Below are 27,170 nucleotides of genomic sequence, written 5' to 3'. Positions count from 1 at the left end.
TTTTAAAAATTTTTAAACCTTTTTTGTAGAAGTAAATATATATGGCTCAAAATTGACCTGAAACTTCATAGATGTTACGAGAGTTATACATTAATACATTAACATGAAAATAATAGTAATACTAAAACATTCCTTTAAGAGAAGTGTTCTAATACCCCTCGGTAATAGTAGATTAACACAACAACCTTTAAATGATCCATCTGACTCCAGTGTTTTCATTGAAATCGAGCACAGGAGGAGGATTAGTTGAGGACAGGTTTCAGTCCGCGCGCCGTTGACGTGACCTCTGGAGCTGCTGGGGTCAAAGTGCACGTGTCCACATCAAAAAGAGATTTCACAAACTTGAGCCGATTGATGAAACACACACTCTTTGAAAACTGACCATGTTATTGCAAAAAATATATATTCCTGCAACTTGAATCCTTGTTTGTAGTTCTTGTTTGTCATCCGCTCTGAGGCGAGTGCAAAGCCCAGCACTTGACGTTGGCCTCCGGAGTTTCAAGTTAGACTTTAATTTAATGGTAAACAAGACGAGGTTAAGTAAATGAAACTGGGGTGACGGAAGAAAAAAAAAAAAAAAGGAAGCACAGGCCAAAAAAAATACTCCCACAAAATCGATGCAGCTGGCTAAAGATTGACCGGTGAGTGGGGTGTCTTGAGCTTTTCGGGGTTTAAAAGTGAACAGTGGACCTTGGGATGTCTAAGTTGTGTTGAGAATCCCTCTCTGCACCATGTTGGCTGCCGGAGCTCTGCTGCTTCTCCTCAGCGTGCAAACTGCTCATGTAAGTCTGCTTCGCCCTGGAAAGTCTTTCTCAGGAACATTTCATGCAGGTTTTTACTCATAAGCGACGAGTTTTTGTTGCCTGATTTGTTCTTGGTTGCGATTTTTGTCATTTCAGCTCTTTGATTACTGTAAGAGTTCCTCCTCCGCTCATCGCTGCCGACACGCTCCGCTTCAGTATTTGTGCCACTTTTGCTGAGTATGATTGTGATGTTAAGAAGTGTGATGGAGAAGCAGGAACATTTCATGTGAGGCAAACGAGTGGGTGTGATTTCAGCGCTAAAGACAAAATCGTATTTATTTGCATAATTCTGATGAAGGTTAACGACGGGAAAAAACCCCAAATATAATATCTTTCTGAATTTAGGTTCATTAACTTGCTTGTATTTCTGTATTTTTTTTATTAGATTTTTTTTTTTTTTTTTTTTTTTCTGATTTCTTTTTCCGTTCTTTTTTTAAACTTTCATTTAATCATCATTATTTTGTGAATATCTTAAAAGATATTAAAACAATTTTCTTAATACAAAACTTTTTAAATTAAGCCATCACGCTTTACATTTATAATTGTAAATTTTTCATTTTTTTGCAAATTTGGAATTTTCTTTTAAGCATTGCCATTTTTCCTATATGTTTTATATATATATATATATGTATGTCAGCCTCTCCAGTCTGGTAAATACAATAATCCGGTGAGAGGTCAGTTGTTGTGACGTTTTGTAATGTGTCTGGCATGAAAACTCGCCGAGTCCACAGTGCAAGTGGCATTGATTTGCTGTGGCGACTCCAATAACAGGAAGCAGCCAGTCAGACAACAGGAGAAGGAAGGGCAGGTTGAATCATAAACACAACAGCAGAACCCGGAGACGTCAGAAGTTACTAACTCAAAAGAGCTTGTCGAAAGATGGGAGACTCACTACTGACACCAAAGAGGCCAAACATGCAAATATTCCCCTCCTCACCTGGAATGAGAACAGACCGTCAGGTTGCAAAACTCCTGTTGTGAAACTGTTCACAGATGATTACGGCGCCCTCCCCACCGAGACCTCCACCGTCTTTACGTGGGACTTAAACGACTGGCTCTTTGACCTCCTGGACCTGGCCAGTAAGTTTCCAGACTTTGCGCCATTGGGCCACCTGTAAGATCTCTCTGATTGTTTTTTTTTTTTTTTTGTCCTCAGATGCTTGTGATCCGAACCCTTGCTTCAATGGGGCTTCTTGCGTGACGAAGTCTCCTACAGACTTCACATGCGTCTGTCCCGAGCCTTATATGGGCAAAAGGTGCCAGAAAGGTTAGACGCCCCCGTCCGTCGACTGTCGTGAATCTTAAGCTGGGCTCAGTCTCAACATGTCGTCTTTTGTTCCGCAGTGAGAAACGTGTGTGAGAACGTGAGTTGTGGCGCTGGCGACTGCATGGTCAACATGAACAAACCTCCATATTACGAGTGCAAGTGCAAACCCCCTTTCCAGGGTCCACAGTGCAACACGCGTGAGTTTTTTACACTTCCTGACGCCTCATATTTGAAGAAAACTACAGTGAAAATATTATGAGACTTTGGATTTATTTATTTTTTTTATCTACAAAATGTTGAAAACAGAATTCTCTGCGCCACAAGCTTTCAGTGAGTGATTCTGAGCGGCGGCCGGGTGTTTGTGTTGTGTCCATCAGTGCCAGAATCTCCCTGTGAACCCAACCCTTGCAAAAATGGAGGCTCCTGCGTCAAAGGAAACCGCCGCTTCCGTTGTGCCTGTGCCAACGGGTTCACTGGGAAGTTATGTGGAATTGGTAAAAGTCTTACGCGCGATTGAAATATCATAGGTTTTTTTTTTTTTCTTAATAAGAATATGCAAGCAAAATGTTCACTTTGCAATTTTTGTGTGTGTGTGTGTGTGTGTTTCTCCTGCTTCGTATATACATTTCTTTTATAAAAAAAAAGAAAGAAACCCAGCTACAGTAGTATAATTTTCATATTCTTCAATGTACTTCAAATAAATGTCACATCAAGATATTTTTATAAAATTTTAATTGAACGTCTCTTATTGATTTTGTAATTTCATGTGATCTAAGAGTAGCTGTACTTCACTACAAACATTTGAATATATTTGACTCTGGACACTTTTGGATTAGAAAAAACAACAAACTGTCTTAGTGTTTTTTATGTGTATTAAATTCTATATTGTTGCTAAACAACACATTTTTGCACACGTTTTCTACTCCACTGTAGGATCTGCTCCTCTGAATAATATTTGTACACTTTAATTTCACGTAAACTAAAACCTAAAAAAGCTCCTGAGTGTTATCCCTGTGAGCAGGAGTGAAACATATTATTGTTATTGTGTCTGATGTCCAGTTAGATTCCTGTTGAACATGAACTTTAATATGTTCCAGCTCCAACTGACTGCTACGATGGGAACGGAGAGACGTACAGAGGTATGGTCGGTACGACAGAGGAAGGGCAGGACTGTCTGGACTGGCATTCATTTTTCATTACTCAAAACGGGGAGGATCCTTTCGTTACCTATTCAGACTTTGATGGTCTGAAGGAGAACTACTGCAGGTATCTGCCTGGTTACTAATCACATTTGTACATTTCATTTTCAATACAAGTCGTGTATTATTCAGTCTCCGGATTCAATTTTATTTATAAAAGTGAGCAAAGTCAGAGAAAGTCTATCGGTTGGGTTTTTTATTTTTTCTTTTCTTTTCAAAGCATATAGACTTAAACTGTATATAACATTAGCGTGACAATATCATATACAGGCTTTATTCAGTTCTTAATATTTTTTTTATTTTTTTTTTTCATGAGAAATGTCTGTTTTCTTTCCAGGAATCCCGATGGTGATGAAAGGCCTTGGTGCTTCATTAAAAAGGATGGCCAGCTGAGCTGGGACCACTGCAGTGTCAGGAAATGCTCCACAGGTGATCGCTTTCAGGACTCTGAATTGTCTGAGTATTTTCAGAATTCATGACTTCTAAACACCGTCTCCCTCCACAGACCGTGTTTCTTTACTCCACCAAGTCTATTACTGTTCTTTACCAAACTGGAGACTTACTGAATAATAAATGTCTACACGTGTGCAGCCTTATATGACATATTGCAGGGAAATATAGGGAAATATATATCAAACTAACTTGCTCTAATAATCAAATTGCAGAAAAGAGCGATTAGGATCCTAAATGGAGCAGGATACCGGGATTCCACCAATCAGCTTTTCATACAATCATTCACATTAAAACTTTTGGAAATGATGTATTTAAAAACATTAGAAATGATGTATTTAAAAACATTAGAAATTAAGTGAGGCGTTAATGTTTGAAACCTGTAAAGTAAGGAACTGTGTGTTTTCCAAAAGAGTTTAAGATGTAAACTAATTAAAGTTATGCTGTGACTTGTTAGTTTGATATTTACTTATTATCCAAAAACTGACTTCTAACTTAAACTGTCATTTCGTTTTGTATTTGATGACTGATCTTTGCTTGCAGTCCTTTGATGGTACAAAATCGGCAACATTTTAGTAATGATGTCCTTGTTTGCCGCTTTGATTGAAAACACAACCGAAATAAAACTAACTAACTATCTGACCTACGGCAGCTCCAGTCCCTACCCCCGCGCCCGTCAATCCAGGCACCCAGTTCTCCCAGTGCGGCAAATCCCAGCCTGTCCGTACCTCCAGGATTCACGGGGGCAGCAAGTCTTTTCCAGGCGCCCACCCCTGGCAAGTGTCACTGCAGGACAGAATCAGGGGCTCCAACGGACTCTACGGACACGTATGCGGCGGCATCCTCATCGCTTCCTGCTGGGTTCTCACCGCCGCCCACTGCATGTGGGTTTGCCACTTTCATGATGTTCCAATGTCGTCGTGCTTTACGCTCACGCCGTGGATCCGTGCCTGTTGTTTCAGTCTTCCAAGCAAGGAATACCAGGTGGTGCTGGGAGGGGTGAACATTCAGAAGCAGGAGGAAATGGACCAGACCATCCCGGTGATTCAGACGATTGTTCATGAGAACTACAGGTCGACTCCCTCTGCGGTTTACAATGATGTTGGTACGTCACGTGTATCAGACGTGTTTGGCTTTTCTTCTGTGATTAAACTATTTGTTGGCTACTAATATCAATAAATCAATAAAAAAGTTGCTGATTTTCTTTGCAGCTCTGCTGAAGCTCCAGGTCACAGACAGTCCGTACTGCGCGAAGGAAACTCGCTTTGTGAGGACAGCCTGTCTGCCGGAGCGGCCTTTCCCCGCAGGGAAGGAATGCGTGATCTCTGGATGGGGAGCAACTGAAAGCAGTAATGCTTTTCATGCTTTCTCCACTAAACACTTGTCACACGTTGTTTGATACCCCCCCCCCCCCCCCAAAAAAAAAAAAACGTGCGCGTCTTCATATTTTCATCACCTTCCCACTTTTCAGAGAGCTACAGCCCACAGCTGTTGAACGCTCGCGTTTTCCTGATCGCTGAAGACCGATGCAAATCCTCTCAGATCTACGGGAGTGTGGTGGACGGCAGCATGTTGTGTGCAGGCATCTTACAGGGGGGGGTCGACTCCTGCCAGGTGAGTGTGTTTTTACTGTTTTCGCCAGCAAAGGCAGTTAATACATCAGCTCCTGGAAGGCTAAGATAAATCCAGCATGGAGGGAAGCCTGGCGGCTGAACGGGAACCTGATGAGTGTAAACTTGAAACTAATAAACAGACGCTAATGGCTGCAGCCACTTGGTAAAGAGAAAAGCGGTAGAAGTGAGGTTCACCTTCAACGGCAGCAGGTCAGACTCACCAAGTGCTGAGATGGAAACATACTGGAAACTTGTATGGGAAAGAGAAGCAGCCTACAACAGTAATGCCAATGGAGTGTGAACCTGAGAACCGTAACCTCCGAGTGCAAGTTCAACGAGTGAACGTCCCTGTGGCTGATATCCAAGAAACAGTGTCAACCGCCCGGCCCGATATGATCCGTACATACTGGCTGAAGAAGCTGACTTCACACAGTGGTGAACCCAGGCCAGAACAGTCATGAGAGGAACCATCTCATCCAAAAACCAACCAATAACCTGTCTCTGTCCAACACAGACGCTCCTGTCAAGCACCATAGCAGCTAAGTTCAACCGGCGTAAGGCCCAACAGATGAGTGGGGCACTGAAAGGAATTGGTACTCACACTAGAAGAGCCAAACGTCAACTACTGGTTGACAGAGACTGCAAGAATAGACCGACCAAACTGTACACCGCCTGGATTGAGTACATTACACATCGCAACGACATTACAAGGTCACGGGATTGTGGAAGACGACCTTGGAAGCCAACTCAAGTTGACATCAAGTGTGTCACGTACCAAGGAGATGTAATGTCATCACTGCTGCATCAGGCTGAACCCCCTCAGTCAGATCGTCACACTGTGGATGTTAGTTCCAGAGTGAATCAACAATCAGCCACATTCTCTACATGGATGACATCAAGCTGTACGCCAAGAAAGAGCCTGAAATTAGCTCAATATGTCCACAACACCAACTTAGGGACGTTATTCAGGCTGGACCAGTGTGTGGTTGGATGGTATCAAAGAGAGGCAGGATAATCAGAACCGAGTCAACCTACCAAGGGGCAACATGGGAAACATCCAGGAAACCGTGGGGGAGGCCGCAAGGAAGTGGACCACAACCTCCAAAGAGTGCGACACGTCCTGGGATTAGTTGAATGGTACGAACAAGGTCCAGGCCGTCAACGTGTCCACACTGCCTGTCATCAGACACCCAGCTGGGATCATAAGCTGGAGAAGGAGGAGATGGAAGCCACAGACATCTCCATGTTGAAGGTTAACCCAACAGCTCCAGGTTGATTTTATTTGCTGTCAAGTGGGAATAACCTGCTTTTTGGTCAACGAATGTTGCAGATCCCTGAACTAGAGGAAGTCGTCCACACTTAAACAAATTATTATTATTTTTTTTAATCGCTGTATTGGAGCAAACAAATGGCCACTTTCACTGACAAATGTATTGTGATTTAGTCTTTTGTTGTCTGTGATCCTGCAGGGTGATTCCGGTGGTCCACTGGTATGTGAGCAGGACGAGACGCACTACGTCAGCGGGGTGGTGAGCTGGGGCCAGGGCTGTGGTCAGAGGAATAAGCCCGGGGTCTATGCCAATATTCATACGTTCCTCAACTGGATCAAAACCAAGATGAACTGAATGTCTGCCAACTGAGATGCAATCGAGTCCTACGTGTGGTGGCCTTTTGTACTTAGATATCAGGGTTTTGTTTTTCTTTGTAGGGTAAGAACGGAGGACGACAGCTTAGCGTGCTTTGAAAAAAAAAAAAAAAAAAAATCAACAAAAAAGTTTATTTTATCAGCAATGAAATCAAGCATTTACTCCCAGCCCAGCTTTGAGTCACAAGAGGCACCGTCACAAACTGACAAAGCTGAACCTGCCAGACAAAAGTAGATCACACATCATTTCAGTTTCTCCCACTGAGCCTGGCTCAGCGTGAACGAGACGATCAGACCCGTTCGGCCGCAACACGGTTTTGCTTGTTCCTTGTTTGTTTTAACCGCATCGTGTTGTTCAGTAAAAATTAAAAAAAGAAGTGAAAATTATTTGCATCTGGCATTGCTGGTCATCTTATGAACACACCCAGTATACAGATTAAAAAAACCAAACAACAGCAGGTAACTTTCATTTTCAGTATTTGTTTTCCTCACTGTCATCAAATCGATGTTATTTCTTGAACTGCGGTTGAAACTGGTCCTTCACTGGCGCATCAACCCGCTCACAAGTGATAAAATCTACGTATGAAAATAACATTCTTCTGGAGTCCCTTCTTTTTAGCACATGCACATACCTCAGCAGTCCCTCAAACAAATACTCCCATCCTCGTTCAACATACTTTATCCCCTCCTCGATCAAACCAACGTCACATCATAGCTCATTACTGCAACAGCGGCCACTCACTCAGACTGTGGCGTTCCACATAACTACACGATAGCTTCAAAGTAGTAAAATAAATCTCTCGGTAAAAGTTAACCACACTTTCCAAAAGTGCCCGTCTTTGTGTCTAAACAGCGTCGTTTCTAAAAACAAAAACAAAAAGCCCCCTTGTCTATGCGTCTTCTATCGCGGCGGCTTTATTCGACAGAGACATTTTAACGGAGTTCTGCAGCGCGGAGGACGAGGAGGATGAGGTGCTGCTGGACTTCTTCTCCATCGACGTGAACGAAGTCGTGGTGGTGGAGGATTTCTTCTGGACGGTCTGGGAGGTCTTCTTCCTCTTCACGTGGAGGACCTCCATGGCGTCCATGTTGACGCCTCGCTGGATCTCCTCGGTGGTCTCCACCTGTTCAGACGCCTGCTGCTGCTGCTGCTGCTGCTGCTGCTGCTGCTCCATCCGCTGCTGGTGATGCAGCTGAGAGATGACAGGAGAAGATTGCAATTGAAAGATCAGGGATATTTGTAGGTATGAATCTAGTTTTCTGTATCCTCTTACCATCATCATGTGTTGATACTTTGCAATGGCCTCCTCGGTGCTGACACCCTCCGCCAGACCCAACTCTGCAGCCCGACGGGCGAGCTCGGCCTTATGGGAGCCAGGAGGGGTCCAGCCCACTCCTCTGATCCAGTTCAGGTCCGACTTGTAGTTCACCTGCAATAATTCACAGTGATTCACTATCTTCTCTGCGTAGCTCAACAACAACATGTATTGTGCAGCGTTAACGACATTTAATTTGAAGGTTAAATGTTAAATGGAAAAACAATATTCTTGGTAACAGTAGAAAATCCTCCTTAAAGCATAAAATTACATTTGAATATAGTGATTTATTTATCATTTGTCTTTACATGTAATATTATCATATGTATGTGTGCGTGTTATTATTTTTTATCATTATTGCTATTATTATTATTAGTATTAGTTTTTGTGTTTATTTCTTTTTTGTTGTTACGTATTATTTTATATTTGATTTAATAAAATTTTATTATTATTAAAACCTCTGTTGTTGACACTCTAGAAATCCAAGTAGACTCACATCACTCTGCAGCTTGTAGGCTTGCTTGGCGTGCTTGACGTTGAGCTGCTCGGGGTCGCAGGTGTAATCGTGGAGCTTGTGTCGGTAGCTGAGGTCGCTGGCCTGGGCCTGGCTCTTCTTGGCCTGCAGGAACTCCGGCTGGTCGGCGTGCATCTTGTAGTGGCCGTGATCCTCCTTGGATTGCCGTTTGTATTCCAGGCTGCTCTGGAGTTTGGAGGCCGCCAGCGAGTGCACCATCTTGGGATCGTCCTCCACACAGCGCAGCCCCACCTGCTGGCCTTTCTCCTTCAGGTGCGACTCCTTATAGCGGACCTGTCAGAGCGAGGAAGAGGTTTTATTTTTTTTTTTTATAGGCGCTTTCATTTGACAGTACAAAAGATGATGTGCTTGCTTGAAAAAAACAAAACAAACTACGACATAACAAACATGAACTCACATCACTGGCTATTTCTCTGGAGGCCTTGGCCGTCTGGAAGGGAATAGCGTCCAGCCTCAGGTCATAGCCGGATGACTTCACCTGCTCCCCGGAGGCCTTGTAAACTTTCTTCATGGGAAAACAGGGTTGAAGATGAAAATATTACCAAAATGACATTTAAAAAAATAAAAATAAAAAATGTACTCAACATAAGTTTTGCAAGAAACGTTTGATCTGAGTCTTACGTCGCTGATCTGCAGGGCGTTAACCTTGGCTCTCACGAAGTCAGGATCGTCTGGGTGTAAGGTGTACTTGTGCATGTCGTCATTCTTTCCGGATTTGTAGAGCCTCTGACGTTGACGAAAGACAAAAAAACGTGTGCATGATTTCCCTGTCAAGCCTTGTGTGGGGAGGGAGTAACAATCCAATTACTTCTTCAGCAGATTTCATTCTGGATCTTACCTCGCTGCACTGCTGGTAGCTCGTCTTAGCATGGATGATATCGGGAGAGTCCGTGACTGAGGTGAACTTCAGGCTATCTGGCAGCTGGCGATACTTTTTCTGCACGGAGAGGGAGAGCAACGTAGGCTTCAACACAAGTGTCTTGAGAGTTGCAAACCAAAAACCAGAACTTAGCTCAGCAGAATGGAACCGCATTAGAAACACGAGACTAAGTTGTGGTGACCTGCAAAAGATTTGACCTGAACTGACCTGTGGATAAATTGATGAAACCTGAATAAACCATGTGCTCAGTTTTGACTAACATCCACTCACATCGCTCAGTAGTTGTCCAGCCTTCATTGCAGACTCCAGCTGCGGAGCACCGACTCCATCCCAGGCCGCGCCTCTCATGTAATTCAGATCTGACTTGTACAGTTTCTAGACATTGATTAAAAAAACAAAAAAAAACATGTCGGTTAAGCTGCATCATTTCACACTTTCCGGTCACTTCATCCCCCCTCCTCCTCTCACCTCGCTCTGCAGGTTATAAGCCTTCTTGGCCCACTTGACCTTCATGTCATCGGGGAGCACGGTGTACTCGTGCAGCTTCTTCCTGTAGTCCTGCTCGCTGGCCAGCGCCTGGGCCTTCTTCGCCTCCACCAGGTGAATCATGTCTTGGGTGAGGTGGTACTGCCCACTGGCCATCAGCGCGTCCTTGCGGTACTCCTGGTTGCTGGCGAGCCGGCCGGCTTGCAGGCAGTGTAGGAGACGCGGGTCCTCCGAAACACTCTTGACCCCGATGTGTTTGCCCTTGTCCAGCAGATGGTTGTGTTTGTACTTGTACTGTGGAGACAGCGGAGGCCAGTTAGTTCACTGTCATGATGTCTTCGGGGAAGCGTTTGCTTTTCTCCATTATGATCTTACGTCGCTGGCGATGCCTGTGGAGCTCTTGGCGGCCTGGAAGGGGATGTCCTGCATGGTGAGCTTGTAGCCCTGAGCCCTCAGAGTGTGCCAGGATTCTTTGTATTTGATCTGCAGCAGAAAGCATGAAAATCTCCCTCAGAACGACACACAAAATATATCATTTCTTTCTTTTTGCACAGGGCATGGATTACATTACCTCACTGAAGTTAGCCGCGTTGATCTTCGCTTGCGTGATCTCGGGCCTCTCGGCCGTGATGGTGTAGTTGTGTTGGTCATGCACTCCTTTCTCTTTGTACAGGCGCTGGATGAGAGAGATCGATGGAATCGATCAGCGAAGTTTCATGTAGATGGTGAACGCGCAGTAATGGCACATGTGCCAAACGATGACAGGGGAATTACTGCGTTCATTACCAGCGCTCACCTCATTTGTGATCTGTCCACTGAGTCTGGCGTGGACGATATCTGGAGAGTCGGCGACAGACGTGTGTCTGAAGTTGTACGGCTGCTGACGGTACTTTTTCTGCAGAAGAGGTAAAAAACATTGTGCGTGAGAGTTTGACAGTGATATCAAATCAAGTATAAAGCATGATAAATACACTGTTTTGTCCGCAAAAGACCTCAAAGATACAAGAAATAAGCTCAGAAAAATATTTCTATGTATCCCTGTGTGGACATGTTATGTTACCCACAATCGAAATGAAATAAAAACGAATGAAACAAGAATAACGTACATCGCTGATGAGGTCCGTGGCCCTCTTGGAGCCTTCAATCTGCAGAGCTCCAGTGGCGATCCAGGCTGCGCCGCGCAGGTAGTTCAAGTCAGAGCGGTACACTTTCTATCAGCAGAGAGAGAAAACGGGAATTTATTTTTGAATTCTTCAACACATTCTTATTTGGACAAACATTTACAGACGTGTTTGTTGGGTGTTTTGCATTTCACATCAGTCTCGATTTCAAATGTCACAGCAAAGTAAAAACTGGTATAAAGTGACTGTAAGAAGTGTCCCTGTCACCTCGCTCTGCAGAGCGTACGCCCTCTTGGCCGCCTGCACCTTCATGTCGTCGGGCAGCGAGGTGTACTGATGCAGGGACAGTCTGTAGTCCTGGTCACTGACCAGCAGCTGGGCCTTCTTAGCGTGTGCCACCTCCATCATGTCCATGGGAAGATGGAACTTGGAGAGCTGCTTTGCAGAATCCTTCTTATACTTAATCTGGAAGGAAATACGTGGATTTAAATAATAAAAAAGGTAGTGTTACAGTGTTTTTTGCAGGTTTGATGGGATATAAACCGTCTTTGGTTTACACAAACTCCTTTTAAACTCAATCGATTACTCTTGTCAAATTTCTCATCAACGCTGGGAATCACTCACGTCGCTCTGAAGCTTGCTGGCGTTCACCGAGTGGGCGATGTTCATGTCGTCCTGCAGGCCCTTCAGCCCGATCATCTTCCCTTTGGTCTTCTCAAATTCTTCCTTGTACTTTTGCTGAAAATGGCACAGCAGAAGCGGCGCTGAGTGACGCAACAAGTTCAATTATCAAAGCTGTCACCGCGGTGGCGTGTGTGTCAATGCGAAGTCGTGCATTCTCACATCGCTGAGGATGTCTGCAGAGGCCTTGGCGGACTGGAAGGGAATGGCGTCCAGTCGCAGTTTGTATCCTCCGTCGCGGACTTTCGTCCAAGATTCTTTGTAGCGGCTCTGGAAATACACAAGGGGTAAATCTGAACTCCACACGAGAAAGAGTCTGCTGAATGGGAAGTCTGATCAGCATTTCTTTTTGTTTTTACCTCGCTGATGTTGAAGGCGTTGAGCTTGGCCTGCACCAGCTCTGGAAGCTCTCCGCTCAGCGTGAAGTTGTGCTTCATGTTTTCACCTTTCTCTCTGTACAACCTCTGCAAAGGAGAGCGAGCGGCATCGAGACGATCAACTAATGCAAGGATTTTAAAGGCTTAGTGCATGAACGTCTGCCCCAGCTCATATATGTCTCACTTTACCTGCAAGTTCAACCTATTATACACATATTGAGTGAAAATGAATTAACCCTGCTTTCCTAATGGCAGGTGTTTACTTACATCAATAGCCAGTTTGTTGCTTTGTTTGGCCTGCATCATTTCTGGAGTGTCCTCGACACTGGTGAACTTCAGAGAGCTCACATCCTGCCGGTACTTTTTCTAGAGAGAAAGACACAAAGCCGACGTTACTATGAACCGTGAGAAGACGGAGACGCTGGCACATTGCTTCCAAGTAGGTTTCACTCGTTATTCCCTTTTCTGATCTGAAGAAAATCAGCAAGAAATGGTGGAACTGCTTCAGCTCAGCTTTAAAACGACAAGGTTTTCACGTCTTATTAATTCTAATCAGGGTTTTTTTCATCTTTCATCAAGTTCTTTTGTGTTAGAATTTTTAACGTTTTATTCCTCTTATCACATTGGACCTTTAATAACATGTTCTTTCCATTTTTAAACGTAGTTTTATCCCCGTTCTCTGGATTTTAAATAAAATTATTATTATTGTTATTATTATTATTAGTAGCAGTAGTAGTAGTAGTAGTAGTAGTAGTAGTAGTAGTATAAGTATTAGTATTATTAGTATTAGTATTATTTTCTGTTCTTTATTTTTATTTATTGTCTATTTTTTTGTAACTTTTTTCATTATTATTATATGGCTATACAGCGCTACCTAAAAACTTCATTCATGCCAAATCAACGGTTTCACTCTCTGATGTACACCAAACCCCACTGCACCACGTTACTACATGCACAGGTGTATATATATTTATATATAAATAATAAAGCAGGAAATAAAGCAGGCAAAATTAAAACGAAAACACAAACGAAAACACATAAAAAAGTAAAGCCCAGCTCAGATGGAGCTTGTGTCTATTTGCGTTAAGTATTCCATTTCATAGTCTAACGTTGGCCCCGCTGAATGGAATGACCCTTTAAATATGTGGCTGCTTATCGTGTGGTTATGAATAGAGTACAGAGATTCCAGTCTGCAGTAAATGTGACTCATCAAGACTTTAATATCTCTTATGATTGTACCTCCTCACTGTAGAACGTTTCAGTCAGTCTTCCACACAACTACACCTAAATAGCAATGGGGGTCTGGTTAAATTAGTTATAATAAACGTTTCATGCAGGGAATTTACTCCATATTGAGGGTAAAATGCCTGTCCCCTACAGGCTAAAGCCCACGTGTATAAATAGAAAACAAACAATAAAATGTGGAGCCCTGGTTTGTGTATCTGGATACACTTGACATGTAATGGGTCCGGTTACTATACGCAAACAGCGGCCCAGTATAGTCCGCGTACTTAACCCAGTTTGTAGGGCGCAGCAATGATCCGCCGCTCTTTAAATATGTTCTGACCTCAGCCTTAAACCCAGTTATGTGCCTTCCAGTCACAAGTTGCACAATCACAGTTACAACTTTCCCATGCACTGTGCTCGCTCACCAACATACTTCACACATATACACTGATAGCAGTTAGAAATGGTTAAACACCATGAGAGGGAATAAAACTGGCTTCATGAGCTAAACCAGGGGTCTGCAACCTGCGGCTCTGGATCAGCTCCTCTATAGCGGCTCCATGAAGCTTTCAGAAAATTTGTTGTAAATAAATGTTCTCTTATCATTTCTATTTTATTTGCATTCCAAATTGTCAAATAGTAGAAAAGCTAAAACAGCCAGGATAAACAGAACGAATGAAAAAAATACCTAAAACTACGACAATAATACAGGAGAAAATGATAAAAAATAAATGAATAAACTTATTGTTATGGCTTTTTTTGAAGAAAAGAAAAAAGGGGGAAAAGGAAGAAAAAAGATAGAAAACCAGAAAAGATAAGAAAAGGGGAAAATTAAAATAAGGAAAAACAAAAAAATAAAAATTTATATTTTAATTATAAGAAGAAAAAATAATTAAAAATGCTCCTATTGCAAAAATTGCTCTACTCATTAAGAAACTCACAGTGGCTATAAATAGCTAAAGCAGCTAAAATGGCCCAGATATATAAAACGCCTAAAGCGGGTATATCCATGCAAAAAATATATATATATATATATTTTTCTGAATTTGAGATAATAAACATATGACAAATGTTTAATTTGTGGAAAAACGTTTCTTTTGGTAATAAAAGCTGCAGACCCCTGATCTAAATGTTTGTTTGTTTTAAATCTCTTGCTGAATCTGGTTTGCAGACGTTACCTCGCTGACGAGGTCTCCGGCTCTTTTGGCCTGTTGAACATCCAGAGACTTGGACGCCTCCCAGCCGACCCCCTTCATCCAGTTCAGATCGGACCTGTACTGCTTCTACAATTCAACGCACATACAAACACGTATTTCAATATCAAATCACATCCCCTCCACGTTGCTGCTGTCTTAATCACATCAGTGAATACAAGCTGGGCCGTACGTCACTCTGCAGCCCGTAGGCCTTCTTGGCCCAGGCCACCTTCATGTCGGTTGGAAGGGTGGTGTATGCGTGGAGGAAAGTCCTGTAGTTGGTGTCTGTTGCCAGGTCTTGAGCCTTCTTAGCGTGGCTGATGTTCAGCATGTCCAGAGAAACGCTGCGGGCAAGATTCATTTCAAGGAGTTAGAAAGGAGAAACACCAGGGTGCTGTTTAACAGTCCATCATATTAAATTCGGTCAATAATTACCTCTCATAATGAGCCTAAATATAATACTATCTGACTCTTATTGATAAATTCTGATGCATGATTATCACAAAAAAACTCTCAGCACAGCTGTTTAATCCACAACATGAGCTGCATGTCATCTGTTATCAGCTTGTCCTTCACAGTAAATGATTTAAAGAGAACATGGTCGAGGCTGTGGTGAATAAATTCTTAAACCTTCCAGCTACACAACTACACACAACTCCCTTCCTATGACTTGGTCATTTAACACATCAAACACGAGGGCCCAAAAGCTCGGCCACATACAGTCATATGGAAATACAGACCTTCTCACTTTTGTGATATCATTCGAATCCTTTTAGTAAAAAAAAAAAGAATTGATGATTTTGATGAAAGTAGACGCCCTCACCTGTATTTGGCCTTGTTGTCCTCGTACTTCTTCTTGTAGTGGCGGTCACTCTGCAGCTTGGTGGCCAGGGCCGAATGGGCCATCTGAGAGTCGTCGCTGACCGATTTGATGCCGATCACCTTGCCTTTGTTTTTCTCGTAACTCTCTCTGTATTTGACCTGCACAAGAACAAGAAGTAACAACTCAGTATTCGGTCGGGAGTGTTGAGGCTGCTGCTCTAACGCCATTCGCTGACTCACGTCGCTGGCCAGGTCTCTCTTGGCTTTGGCTGTGAGGATAGATAAAGAGTCCAAACGGAGCTCGAAGCCCTTCTCCCTCTGCTTCTCCCAGTTACTCTTATACACTTTCTGCAGAAACAAATGAAGAAACAAACATGACATCCGTGTCAAGAGAAATAAAAGCCAGGTGGGTTCGGTCAGTGAACTCACCGCGCTGAGGAGGTCGGCGTTGGCCTTCGCTTGTCTGAACAGCGGCTCATCCTTGGTCATGGTGTACCGGTGTATCATCTGCTCCGTGTTTGCTTTGTACGTCAACTGGATCATCAAACACAAGCAATATATGTGTATAAATATATATATATATATATATGTATACTGTAAGACTCACGACACTGAATCGTCTCCTGCTTCACAAGTGATAATCTTACGTCACTCTGCAGTTCCTGGCTTTTCTTGGCGTGTTTGATGGAGAGATCGTCCGCCACCTGCGTGAACTTCATCCTGTCTGCTTTCTGACGGTATTTGTTCTGAAATTGAAAAAAAAAAAAAAAAAAAAGATAATAAAGTACAACAGTTTAAACCGTGTGCTGAGTTTTCCCCGTGTTTGTATGTTTCCACTGACGTCACTGAGCAGCTCTCCAGCCTTCTTGGCCTGCGTCATGTTGAGGCATCCTTCAGCCTCCCAGCCGACTCCCTTCATCCAGTTCAGGTCCGAGCGATACTGGTTCTGTGCAGCCGAGGACAAAAATGGACCAAAGCGTTATTTCATATCGTTTCTATTTCTGTGCATTTGAATTGAGACTCTAAACCTGAAGCCCTGGAGCCACTTCAACTTCTCTCTGTTGAAGCCTTCAGACAATTCTTCGTAAATAGACGTTCTCTTTTTAATTTTATTTTTGTTTGCATTCCACAAGGATTTTCAAATATGGTTTAATCTTCAGACTGTGAAATAAAGTTAAACAGCTAAAATAGACCGAATATTTGGCAAAAAAAAAAAGAGGATAAAATACATGAAACTGAACAAAGTGAAATGATACAGGGGAAAAACTAAAGTGATTAAAATTGTTAGAATAGGTAAGAAAAAAAGAAAAATAAGGAAAGGGAAAGACAAGAATAAAATTGAAAAAGTCCATTCATCTTCTCCCACTTATCCGTGTCCGGGGGTGGCAGTCTGAGCACTGTCACCCAGGTCACATTGGAAAATGAAAAAGGAAAAATATATTTTTTTAAGAAGAAAAATTATCTTTTTAAAAATTGCTGATTTAGCTAAAACTGCTCTCACCATTAGGAAACTCACAGTGGCTATAAATAGCTGAATCAGCTAAAATAGCCCAGATGCGTCAAATATCTTAAGTGAGAAAGTGCATTTATAAAATTTAAAAAAACAAAAAAACGATTATTTTGGTCATGAAAACTGCAGACGCCTGATCTAAACCCTCCATCGAAGGTGTTTTTTTTTAGTTTTTCCTCCTCACCTCACTCTGCAGGGAGTACGCCTTCTTGGCCTGCTGGACCTTGATGTCGTCAGGCATGACGGTGTAGTCGTGGAGCTTGGTGCGATACTCCAGGTCGCTGGCGAGCGCCTGAGCCTTCTTGGCGTGGCTCAGGTTGATCATGTCCAGAGGAAGGCTGAACTGGGCCTGCTTCTCCTTGGAGCCCTTCCTGTACTCAATCTGAAGATGTAAATAAACAAGAAGCGTGTATTCATGTGATCGGAATCCTCATTCTAAATAACTTAGATTTCTTTAATAGAGAACTCATTTCTGCTCACGTCGCTGCTCATCTTGGCCACTTGAAGCGAGTGCAGCGTCTTGGAGTCGCTCACGTTCATGCCCACCGCCTTCTCCTTGTTTTTCAAGTAATTCTCCTTGTATTTAATCTGAAACACACGGGCGACCGCTTGCATTAGGTTTGCAGACCCTGCAGCCAGTTGTGGAGGATTTTTATCCTGGGTTTGCTCACGTCACTCGCAAGGTCCCGGGAAGCTTTGGCTGCTTTAACACTCAGGTCGTTCACGCCGATGTCGCATGCTTTAGACTTGGTCTTTTCCCACTCCTCTTTATATTTAATCTGGAGCAATGGATAAAATGGTGGAATATTACCTAAAGATAAAAAAAAAAAAAAAGCTCAGTGTTTATGTGTAAACTTACATCACTACACAAGGTGGCGTTCTCTTTGGCTTTTTGGATCTGGGGCAGGTCCTGGGACAGTGTGTACTGATGCTTCGTCTTTTCATAGCCAGATTTGTAATTCAACTGAGAGGGACACATGGAAAACACGAATCAGGAAACTTTTCATTCAATCATTCAGTGATCATAAGTCCAACTTGTGGCCATGAAGTCCAGATGAAGTGAATCAAAGTGCCGTGTTTGTGCTGTTTACTCACATTGCTGACAAGCTGAGCGTTTTTCTTGGCCAAAAGGATCTCGGGTGTGTCGGTCACCGACTTGTACTTGACCTGGTCGATGTGCTGCCTGTAGTTTTTCTGCAGCCAGAAAAAAAAAAGTCATTTTGAATAAATAATAATAAGAGGACATTGTATAATCATGAGTGTGCACAGCAAGGGTTAATAAATGTCGTGTGTGTGTGTGTGTGTGTGTGTGTGTGTGTGTGTGTGTGTGTGTGTGTGTGTGTGTGTGTGTGTGTGTGTGTGTGTGTGTGTGTGTGTGTATACATCTTTCAGTGGATCCAGTTTCCTTTGGCTCTGGTAGCCGGGAGTGATGGTGGCTGGGTAGTTGTATTCACCCTGTTCCTGCTCGCAACCTTGTTTATATGTAATCTGAAATACAAAGCACATTATTTTTTGGTCAAATTACAAAATGATGTCTTCAATGTCCATCTTTGGTAACTAAAATTTCAAACAGCTATATGGAGACATTTCATTGACTTCTATGAATTACAGGACGTTATTGTCAAGAGGGAGAATATAAATGAGAAAGACAGTTTAGTTGAAATACAAAAACAAACCACTTACATCACTGGCCAGGTTCCTTGCTTTCATGGCGTGCATGGTCCTCTTATCGATACCCGAGTCTTCATAATGGCCTTTCATATCGGTGATGTATTTCTCTTTATACTTGTTCTATCCAAAATATATAAAAAAAAAATGAATAAATAAAAGCCTGGATGAATCCTTACGAAAACCATAGTAACAATACATAAAAATAAAAAACAGTTTGATTATAAATATTTTAACTTCATACCATCACCAAGATCTAAGACTTCAGGTTTATCTGTGAATTGATGTAGAAACGTTTGGACTCACATCACTGGTGAACTTGGCAACTTTGGCAGCATTTTGAAACTGTGGCGTCTCGCAGAAATTGATGCTGTGTCCTTTGGTGTTCTCTAAGTCTTTTTTATATTCCACCTGTGAGTGAACATGCAAAAAAAAAAAGCTGTTAGATTAGATCAGCTCAGACACTTTGAGATGCCGGAAGACTGACCTCCCATGTTAGTGTTAAATAAACAACACGGTGACGTGCCTGCTTCTAATCAGTCGCCACAAATGATAACTTATAATAATAATAATTACTCATAAAACACGGCACAGAAAACTAAATGTAACTTAAAAATAAATGCGTTTGTTATTTTTTTGTCTTAATGGGCTTCAGATTTCTGTGTCACAGTGTCCCCGGGGTGGCGGAACATTCGTTCGATGGGTCGCCCCCCCACGGCCTTGGAGCCAAGCCGTAACCTCACCACACGGGCATGCTACAAATGCTGGAAATGCACGTTGGGTGGCTTCATGTCTGCTTGGAAAGTGACACAGTACCTCCATTATTTCAAGCATTCGGCAGCCAGCGGCGGCGGTATATATTTATCATGAAAACGCTTCGCAAATGACGGTGGATCTTCTTCCACACACAGACGACACTCGAGCGTCTCGCCCATCCAGGCAGCTTGTTGTGTCACGTGGATTTTGGAAAGTCACACAACAAAGCACAGGAGTGCCACATGAAGTGTCTCACCTCACTGACGAGCTTGTTGATTTTTCGGGCGTTCATCAATGTCAGGTTGTCCTCTGAGGTCAGACTGTGGAAGTGTGACGTGCCCTTCATCTTCTTCAAATCCTTCTTGTATTTCAGCTGCAGGGTGGATAAGAGGTGGGTCAGTGTGTTTAGGACGGGGGGCTCTGCAGCCTTTATGACCAAAAGAGACGCAATTTCGTACATTTTTCTTTTTACACCAAATTAAAATTTGTCTGGAGCCACGAAACCTGTTAATAATTTGGAATAAAGAAAAAGGAAATAGCAGGTTGCACTAATGGAGTGAAGCTACAATTTAGTAATTTTGTTTTAATTTAATTTTAACTGATTTAATTTAATAGAATTTTTCTTTTCATTGATTTTCCTGCTTTAGCTTTTTTTTCTTCATTTTTTTCTTCATTTTTCCTTTTTTTATTTTTTTCCCCTTTTTTTTCTTTTGCTGGAAATTTTTTTTTAATCATTTCGCTGTCACCATTTTTCCTGTATTTTTTTGTTTATTTTTTAATAGTTTTAGCTATTTTATCCAGTTTTAGCAATTGCTGTTATACCGGTCGTTTCCGGTATTTTATCTTATTTAGCTGGAGATTAGACCATTTTGAAAAAAAATCAGTGTGGGGTGCACATGAAAGGGAAAATGACAAAATAAAAATGTGTATTCACGTGACATATTGTGAAAGCTTCAGGGACCAAAGAGCCACATGTGGCTCCGGGGTTGCTTTAGGAGAACCGCGGTTTACGTGGAATTAGAGGCGCATTAAAACACTGGTCTAATTCAGTCGGGGTGTGGAGTTAAAAGAATAACGTCACCGGCACGTCGCCTCACTGTTGTTTGTCACTGACAAGGCCACATGACGGATGGAGCCGGGCGTCTTACACACGGTCCTCTGCAATGTTGCGATAGCGTTTTACAACACGGCTGAACAAACAAGTACAAGATCCTGTTTTAACTCCACAACATACATCATTTTGCAGCGGCGACACGTTAGACTGTCGGGTCAGTGTTTGTTTGTCAAAGATGTTTACAGCTTTGAAAAGTACATAGCATGTTTGTTTTTTTCTTTTCTATTGTCTCTATTGTACTCACATCACTGAAATGCTCCTGAGCCTTCTTGGCGTGATGATAACCAGGTGTGATCATGGCGGGGAAACTCCCTTTACCTCGCTGCTGCTCATATTCTTCAGTGTAGGCAATCTGTTTTTAAGACACAGACGAAAAAAAAGGATTGCAAACAACAGTTCATCTTCAATTAGGAACGATGGAAGTCATCAAAACCATAAAACTGCATTCATGTCGGACTTTTGGGTTAATTAGGTTTTATTTTACTCATACGAAGATAAAATTTAGAACATGCAATATACTTTGTAATGTTTAAAATCAAATTGATTATTATATCCATACAATATCCAAACGGTTTGATCTACATTCTGTAGCCAATATCTTTAAATGTTTTAACAGAGAAGATCCCTACTTTATCTTTGTTTATGATAGTGATTTGCCTGAGAATATATATATTTATACATATTTAAAAAATGTAAACTGAATTGAATATCTACTAATGACACAATTGAATGTGAAGGGTCGATTGTGAAACGACGACTTTGTGCTTGATTACGTGGTTGTTTTTAAAAACTGAACTGTAAATGAGAACAAATGAAGCAGGTACTTTATTACATTTATTCTGTCCTGCTTTCACGTCTCTCTGGGTTGTTGACGATCCACAAATACACAAATACCTATTAAATCCTTTAGATAGAACTTAGGTTCAGTTCCATCCAAACGGCGTCACTTTTCCTACCTGGCTGAAGTTCTCTGCATTTTCTCTGGCGTGAGCAAACTCTGCTGCTCCTGCCTCGGCGCTGGCTTTCCCCCTCAACTCCTGCTCGTACATCTGGCGGTACTTTATCTGGTGCGACATAATCAAAAACGTGGTCACGCGGGGATTTGCGTTAGTGTTTTTAAACGCACGTGTCCACTCACATCACTGGCTTGTTCAGAGGCCTTCTTGGACATTTGGTATCCGGGCGTGAGGTGAGCTGGGAAGCTGCCTTTTCCTCGCTGCTGCTCATATTCCTCAGTGTAGGCGTACTGGAGGAGGACAAATGCAGGTCAAAGGTCGAGTAAAACAGAAACGAGAGTTTCTGTGACGGGCTGAAGGAAACGGCGTACGTCGCTGACGATCTGTCCCTGCTTCTTGGCCAGTAGCACCTCCGGCGGGTCGACGAACGTGGTGTACTTCGAAACTCTTTCCTCGTGTCCTTTTTTATACTCCAGCTGAGGAGGAAAGGAAAAACCTCCTGTGATCAAACGTCCGTCGCCTCGGCGACGTGGTGAAGAGAAAACACTGTGACTCACGCTGCTGGCCAAAGTGTTGGCGTTCTTGGCAGCTTGGTATCCCGGCGTGATCATCGCAGGGAAGCTGCCTTTTCCTTTGGACTGCTCGTGGCTTTCAGAGTAGTTGACCTGCAGACGCACAGAATCGGTGACCGTTGAGATTTGAGGTCGATGTGTTTCCTGTTTATTTTACGTTTTTTTTGTCCATTTGAAGACACTTTATATCGCCAGACGTTTTATTAATGGAGTTAATGAACTTACATCACTGATGGTCTTCTGTGACTGAGACATTGTCACTACCTCCTGGCTGGCCGACATCCCCGAACACCAGCTCTGCTGTTGGGAGAACTCGGACTGAGACTGAAAGGCCTGTTTTCACAGAAACGACAAACTCATTTCAGATTGTTCTGTAACTTGTTTTGTTCGCGTGAACGTCCAAATCCATGTTACACACCAAAGAGAGGAGAGAAAATGAGGTTTAGTTGCTTTCTTCAGTGATGCAATTTCTGATTAGATCAGACACACACACACACACACACACACACACACACACACACACACACACACACACACACACACACAAAACACCTTTAATGCCTGTAAAGAACCTGAAAGTCGCTTTGCACCAAAAATCACATTAAATGTTCATGCCACATGCACATCTGCAAAAGTGGAAACGTGTCTTTTTACAAACGTTTTTTTCTTTAACATTTTCAGACGATAAACTTTTCGCTTTCCAGAGTTGTCGGCCACAATGATCAAATAGTGCTGCAGAGGTGAGATTAATGGGTTGAAGAATGTTAAAATGCCCACTTCAATGATCACTTGTGAGATACACGACTATCCACACGTCACCAACCAAGACAAAAGCAAAGGTTTTAGTTTGAGTTGGAACTCCCTCTGACTGGCCGCGCTGGCCAGCTGCCCGTCTGGGAGCTCACCTGGCTGGCCATGTGACTGGCGAGGCGAGCCTTCTCCAGCTCCGCCGACGTCATGGCGCAGTGGAAGGTGGACATAAAGCGCTCGCCATCTTCGCGATACTTCAGCTACAGAGTGCACACGGACGACAAGCATTAAGCCAAGGCCACACAACACACACACACACACTAACACACTGGGCGCGTGCACAACGCAGGACGAGGACGGGTGGGACGGGTGGGACGGTTCACATCGACGTAGGAAGCAGGATGAGGATGAGCGCTCTAACTTTAGCAATCATCCTATTTTTGAATTGCCGGAGAACTTGATCTCAAATGCTTAATAATAAAACGGTGAAATTTGGCTGCTATTTATAATTGAGATCCTGCAATCAGCAGGAAACAAGATCTGGAGAGAAAGATCCGGTTTGTTAATCTCTCTTCGGCCAAAACTAATATTAGAGCGAAGATCGGGCAAATAAGTGACTTGGATTGTTCCGGAGTTGTTTTTAATCTTTCAGCATGAAGGTGAAAATAAACCGTGTCTGTGTTTAGACTAAGAAAAGGCTTTCAAGGGTCACTCAGCATTAAATTCAAGTCGACCCCAGAGATCACATATCGCCGTCTCACCCCGGTCGGCAACGGCAGCGGCGAACTCATCAGCCTCCTGCTCATATGAGCACACGGAGCGTTTGGATTAACTGTGTAGACACAGGCAACCTCAGACAGACAGAAACAGGTGGCGGGCAGCGGAGAGGAAAAGGGATGTGAGGCTGCTTTTCTCGCCGTACATTTTTAGCCCCTCCGGAGGCACAAAGTGGGCTAAGCCGAGGGGTTGTCTTGCCTCCGTGAGGCGAACAGAAATAACCACGGGGCCCACTCTCCATTCCAAACCGCCACCGTCACCACAGACGACCGTCGGCCGGCCACTTCTCTGCACGCCGCTCTCAGAGAAAGAGCTTGTTGATCCAGACGTGTTTGAGGTGATCTGAGTAATAAAGTAGTCCGTGTCACGTTGGGGTTCGTTTGCACCAATGTGGTGACGAGAAAAACATCTAAAAACACTTTTAAAACTTCTTTTAACAGAAGCCTTCTGGAAAATAGCAACCGAATGTTTCATTTGTCTGTTCCACTTTCTAGAAAATCTCCATTTCAGAGACGCCAAAGCCTCAAATCCCATAATCTCTGGCACCCCAGGCCGATAATCCGGGACATGGACAAGTGACTAATATGTCAACAACACACACTGAGTCATCGGGGGGGGGGGGGGGGGGGGGGGGGCCCAGATATTTCACGTCTCTGCCGCCGTTGTGTCTGTTGAACCACCGGACGTCGTCTCACCTCACTGCTCGCCTTGCTTTGCTTCTTTGCGTTGATGTTGACGGGCGTCTGGTACACGCTGGTGAACGTGTTGTTTCTGGGGTTGTGCCTAAAGGGACGAGGTAAATCCAGCTGAGGGTTAGCGAGCGCCAACGCTTGAAATTACGAGAGACGGACGTAATAATACCAACAGATGAGTCTTTTAATCCATTATTATTCTTATTCTTATTGTTCCAATATGGTGCTTACACAGAGCAGTAGGGCCTCTTCTTGTGGCTGACGAAGTTATTAGCGGTGAGGACCATCTTGCAGACGTCACAATGAAAACACGCTTTGTGCCAGTTCTGGGCGAACGAGAGACAAATGACATCATCTTAGAATCTGAACCGTGACTCCAATTGAATTCATGTGCATTCCTCCTATTTTACAATCCAAGGGTTAGTAAAGGTTAGTTAGTTGTCTCATGTAATTCTATGGTAGAAAAATGTAAACTATGTTGAATTCGGGATATTTAACTGGAAGAGATGGTTCATACAAACATGTGCTCATTGTGGCACATTAAAGATTTCAAGGGTAATGTGCATTAATTCATTATATACTCCTTTCTCAAACAATAAATGTGTCATGTTGAGAAGGTTGAAAATAACCAAAACTAACAGTTTCGTCTCACCTGATCAATACAGTTGATCTTCTCTGCTGGGTAGACCACAAACCCACACCTGGCGCAGGACTGCATGGTGAGCCGCTCGTCCTTTTCCCCACAAGACCTTCAGGGACAAAACGATGGACCTGGCGTGGGATCGTCAGCCAAACGTCGAGTCGAGCAGCCGGGGCGACAGTTCAATCGAGTAAATGACAGGCAGCGGTGATCTTTAGTGTCTCTGCTGGCGGCAAACTTATCTCTGTGGCTGCGGAGCTCTGAAACTGTGTCTTACTTGACACCAGGTCCCAGGTTGGCTCTGCCCCCCTTCCATGCCCCCCGTCAGAGGAGTGGCTGAGTCCGGCCGTCCATCAGCAGAGAGAGAGAGAGAGAGAGAGAGTTCAGATGTCACTGTGGATGTGTAATACTCCGGAGTTGGATGGCGAGTTCAACTTTTGGCATGCGTGCATGACGTTAAGACTTTAAAGGGTTCCTCGGTGTGTAATAGTTTTTACTTGTTAACGTCATCAGACGTTGTTACAGACAAAACCATGGATGCTTGAAGAGGCTCCTAATAAATGTATAAAAAGAACAAGCACTGGAGCAGAGAAACCTCTATAGTCAATAAACATTTGTCTTGTCTGAGCAGCATATTCTTTTATTATCCGTTAGGTCAGAGAGACAAATCATTTTGATCATCAGATAAACTGAGCTGGATCTTCTGAAAGAAAATGTGCTGAGTCAGTGTTATTGTAGGAGCATCTTCTTCACACAGAAACCTTCCTACTTCCCCTCATGTAACGGTGATGTAGTGATTTGTATGCTTCCCCGTTAAAAAAAGTTTAATTATCAGGTGTTATAATGAAAACAGTACATCTACTTTCATGGCATCCCATCTGACGACAAAGTGACTTTTTCTAAACATAAAATTGGTTGTTGGTTGTTTTTTAAAAGGGTTTTATTTTTCATTTGGAAGCATAATCATTGAGAGTCAGTGTGCGCGATCAACGTTGCTTTTGAATAAAGTTATTCAGTGCTCTTAAAATGGATAATTTAAAATGGGACATTGGTAATTTATTGATCCTTAGGAACAGTTTATCCCAGTTAGGCCATCGTCAAACTAAGTCTGAGGTGAAGCTGCATCCTGAAAAGGTCTAAAGTCATCACAGAACAGTCGCACCCAATTTAAGGTGCATTTGTGAGACTCATGGGGAGAAAATGTCCACACAGAAAGGCCCAGCCGGTATTTGAACCCGTGACCTTCTCACTGCAAGCCTTAACCACTGCGCCACCGTGTGGCCCAGTGCGAGAGGGGTCTTTGACAAATATGAACGTGATCCCTACGTCACCTTGAAAATGAAAACTCACCAATTCACCTTTTCTGGGAATGTTCACAGTCTTTATCGGGAAGGTGTATGTTCTCAACTTAATTTGTTAAATTTCACACACACGCCAGTAAATTAAATAATAATAATAATAAAAAAAATAACCTCAATCAAACTGTGTTCAAATCTTCTCAGTCCCTTTGTCTAAACATAATTTTAGTTTGGAATGATTTGTGATTTATGCTGCTTATTATTCGGTATTTTTTGTTTGTTTGATTAATATTCCATTTATATATTCTATTTAACATTTATTTGAAACAAAGGACTGTCACCTGTTGTGTTTGCACTTAGTAAATAGTTTATTTATATTTTTTCAGTGAACTACAACAATCTTATATGAACAGTACAAGGAATAAAATGGAAAAAAATAAAAGAAAGAAAGAAAGAAAGACTTGAATTTGATTTGAAAAACACTTAAAGCAAATAAGACATTTATCTATCCAGAAATAAAATATAGACAAAATCACAGTATGAAACATCATTGGTGATTGTGACATTTTCCAATTAGAATCATAAAATTGACTATGACTTTATTTTTGCAATCATAACATACACTTTTACAACCAGTTTTAACATTATTTTGCAGTTTTTCCACAGTATATAATTCTCAATCCCATAGGGTACTTGAATAAAAACAGTAAAGGCAAACAAATGACCTAAGGGGTATTTTTTTGTGGTTACAAAAGCTATATTTATTTTATTTATTTTCAATCTATTATATAGTATGTTTATGACTTTTACGTCTACGTA

The 27,170-nt window shown here is 42.7% G+C and overlaps 2 protein-coding genes across 3 annotated transcripts; one reads left to right on the top strand and one right to left on the bottom strand.

Annotated features, from left to right (window-relative positions):
- Window positions 1–731: 731 nt before the first annotated feature.
- habp2 (hyaluronan binding protein 2) lies at window positions 732–7,569 on the top strand (the record flags this gene model as incomplete). The annotated part of the gene is made up of 13 exons (XM_080479544.1): window positions 732–782; window positions 900–912; window positions 1,797–1,883; window positions 1,960–2,070; window positions 2,148–2,267; window positions 2,448–2,564; window positions 3,168–3,336; window positions 3,607–3,698; window positions 4,372–4,603; window positions 4,682–4,824; window positions 4,931–5,068; window positions 5,191–5,333; window positions 6,802–7,569. 13 exons carry the CDS (start codon window positions 732–734, stop codon window positions 6,955–6,957), a joined length of 1,572 nt encoding a protein of 523 aa, XP_080335670.1. The 3' UTR covers window positions 6,958–7,569.
- nrap (nebulin-related anchoring protein) lies at window positions 7,065–25,376 on the bottom strand. Of its 2 annotated transcripts, XM_080475832.1 has the most exons (43): window positions 25,066–25,305; window positions 24,645–24,739; window positions 24,417–24,504; window positions 23,100–23,204; window positions 22,420–22,527; window positions 22,180–22,287; window positions 21,994–22,098; window positions 21,805–21,912; window positions 21,623–21,730; window positions 20,911–21,018; window positions 19,809–19,925; window positions 19,103–19,207; window positions 18,812–18,919; window positions 18,512–18,616; window positions 18,224–18,322; window positions 17,988–18,092; window positions 17,800–17,907; window positions 17,609–17,716; window positions 17,313–17,510; window positions 16,460–16,564; window positions 16,266–16,364; window positions 16,048–16,152; window positions 15,859–15,966; window positions 15,620–15,777; window positions 14,987–15,140; window positions 14,779–14,883; window positions 12,641–12,739; window positions 12,356–12,460; window positions 12,159–12,266; window positions 11,940–12,053; window positions 11,583–11,780; window positions 11,301–11,405; window positions 10,991–11,089; window positions 10,766–10,870; window positions 10,570–10,677; window positions 10,177–10,488; window positions 9,979–10,083; window positions 9,667–9,765; window positions 9,450–9,554; window positions 9,226–9,333; window positions 8,790–9,101; window positions 8,252–8,407; window positions 7,065–8,170 (listed from the first exon to the last, which is right to left on the bottom strand). In XM_080475832.1, exons 1-43 carry the CDS (start codon window positions 25,129–25,131, stop codon window positions 7,868–7,870), a joined length of 5,427 nt encoding a protein of 1,808 aa, XP_080331958.1. In that variant the 5' UTR covers window positions 25,132–25,305; the 3' UTR covers window positions 7,065–7,867. The 2 variants fall into 2 exon arrangements, with proteins under 2 accessions (XP_080331958.1, XP_080331959.1); XM_080475833.1 differs by lacking the exon at window positions 23,100–23,204 and having other exon boundaries at window positions 25,066–25,376.
- Window positions 25,377–27,170: the final 1,794 nt, after the last annotated feature.

The sequence above is a fragment of the Lipophrys pholis genome, assembly GCF_963383615.2.
Source record: "Lipophrys pholis genome assembly, chromosome: 1".
NCBI classification, from domain to species: domain Eukaryota; kingdom Metazoa; phylum Chordata; class Actinopteri; order Blenniiformes; family Blenniidae; genus Lipophrys; species Lipophrys pholis.
This window is presented reverse-complemented; position numbering and strand designations above follow the sequence as displayed.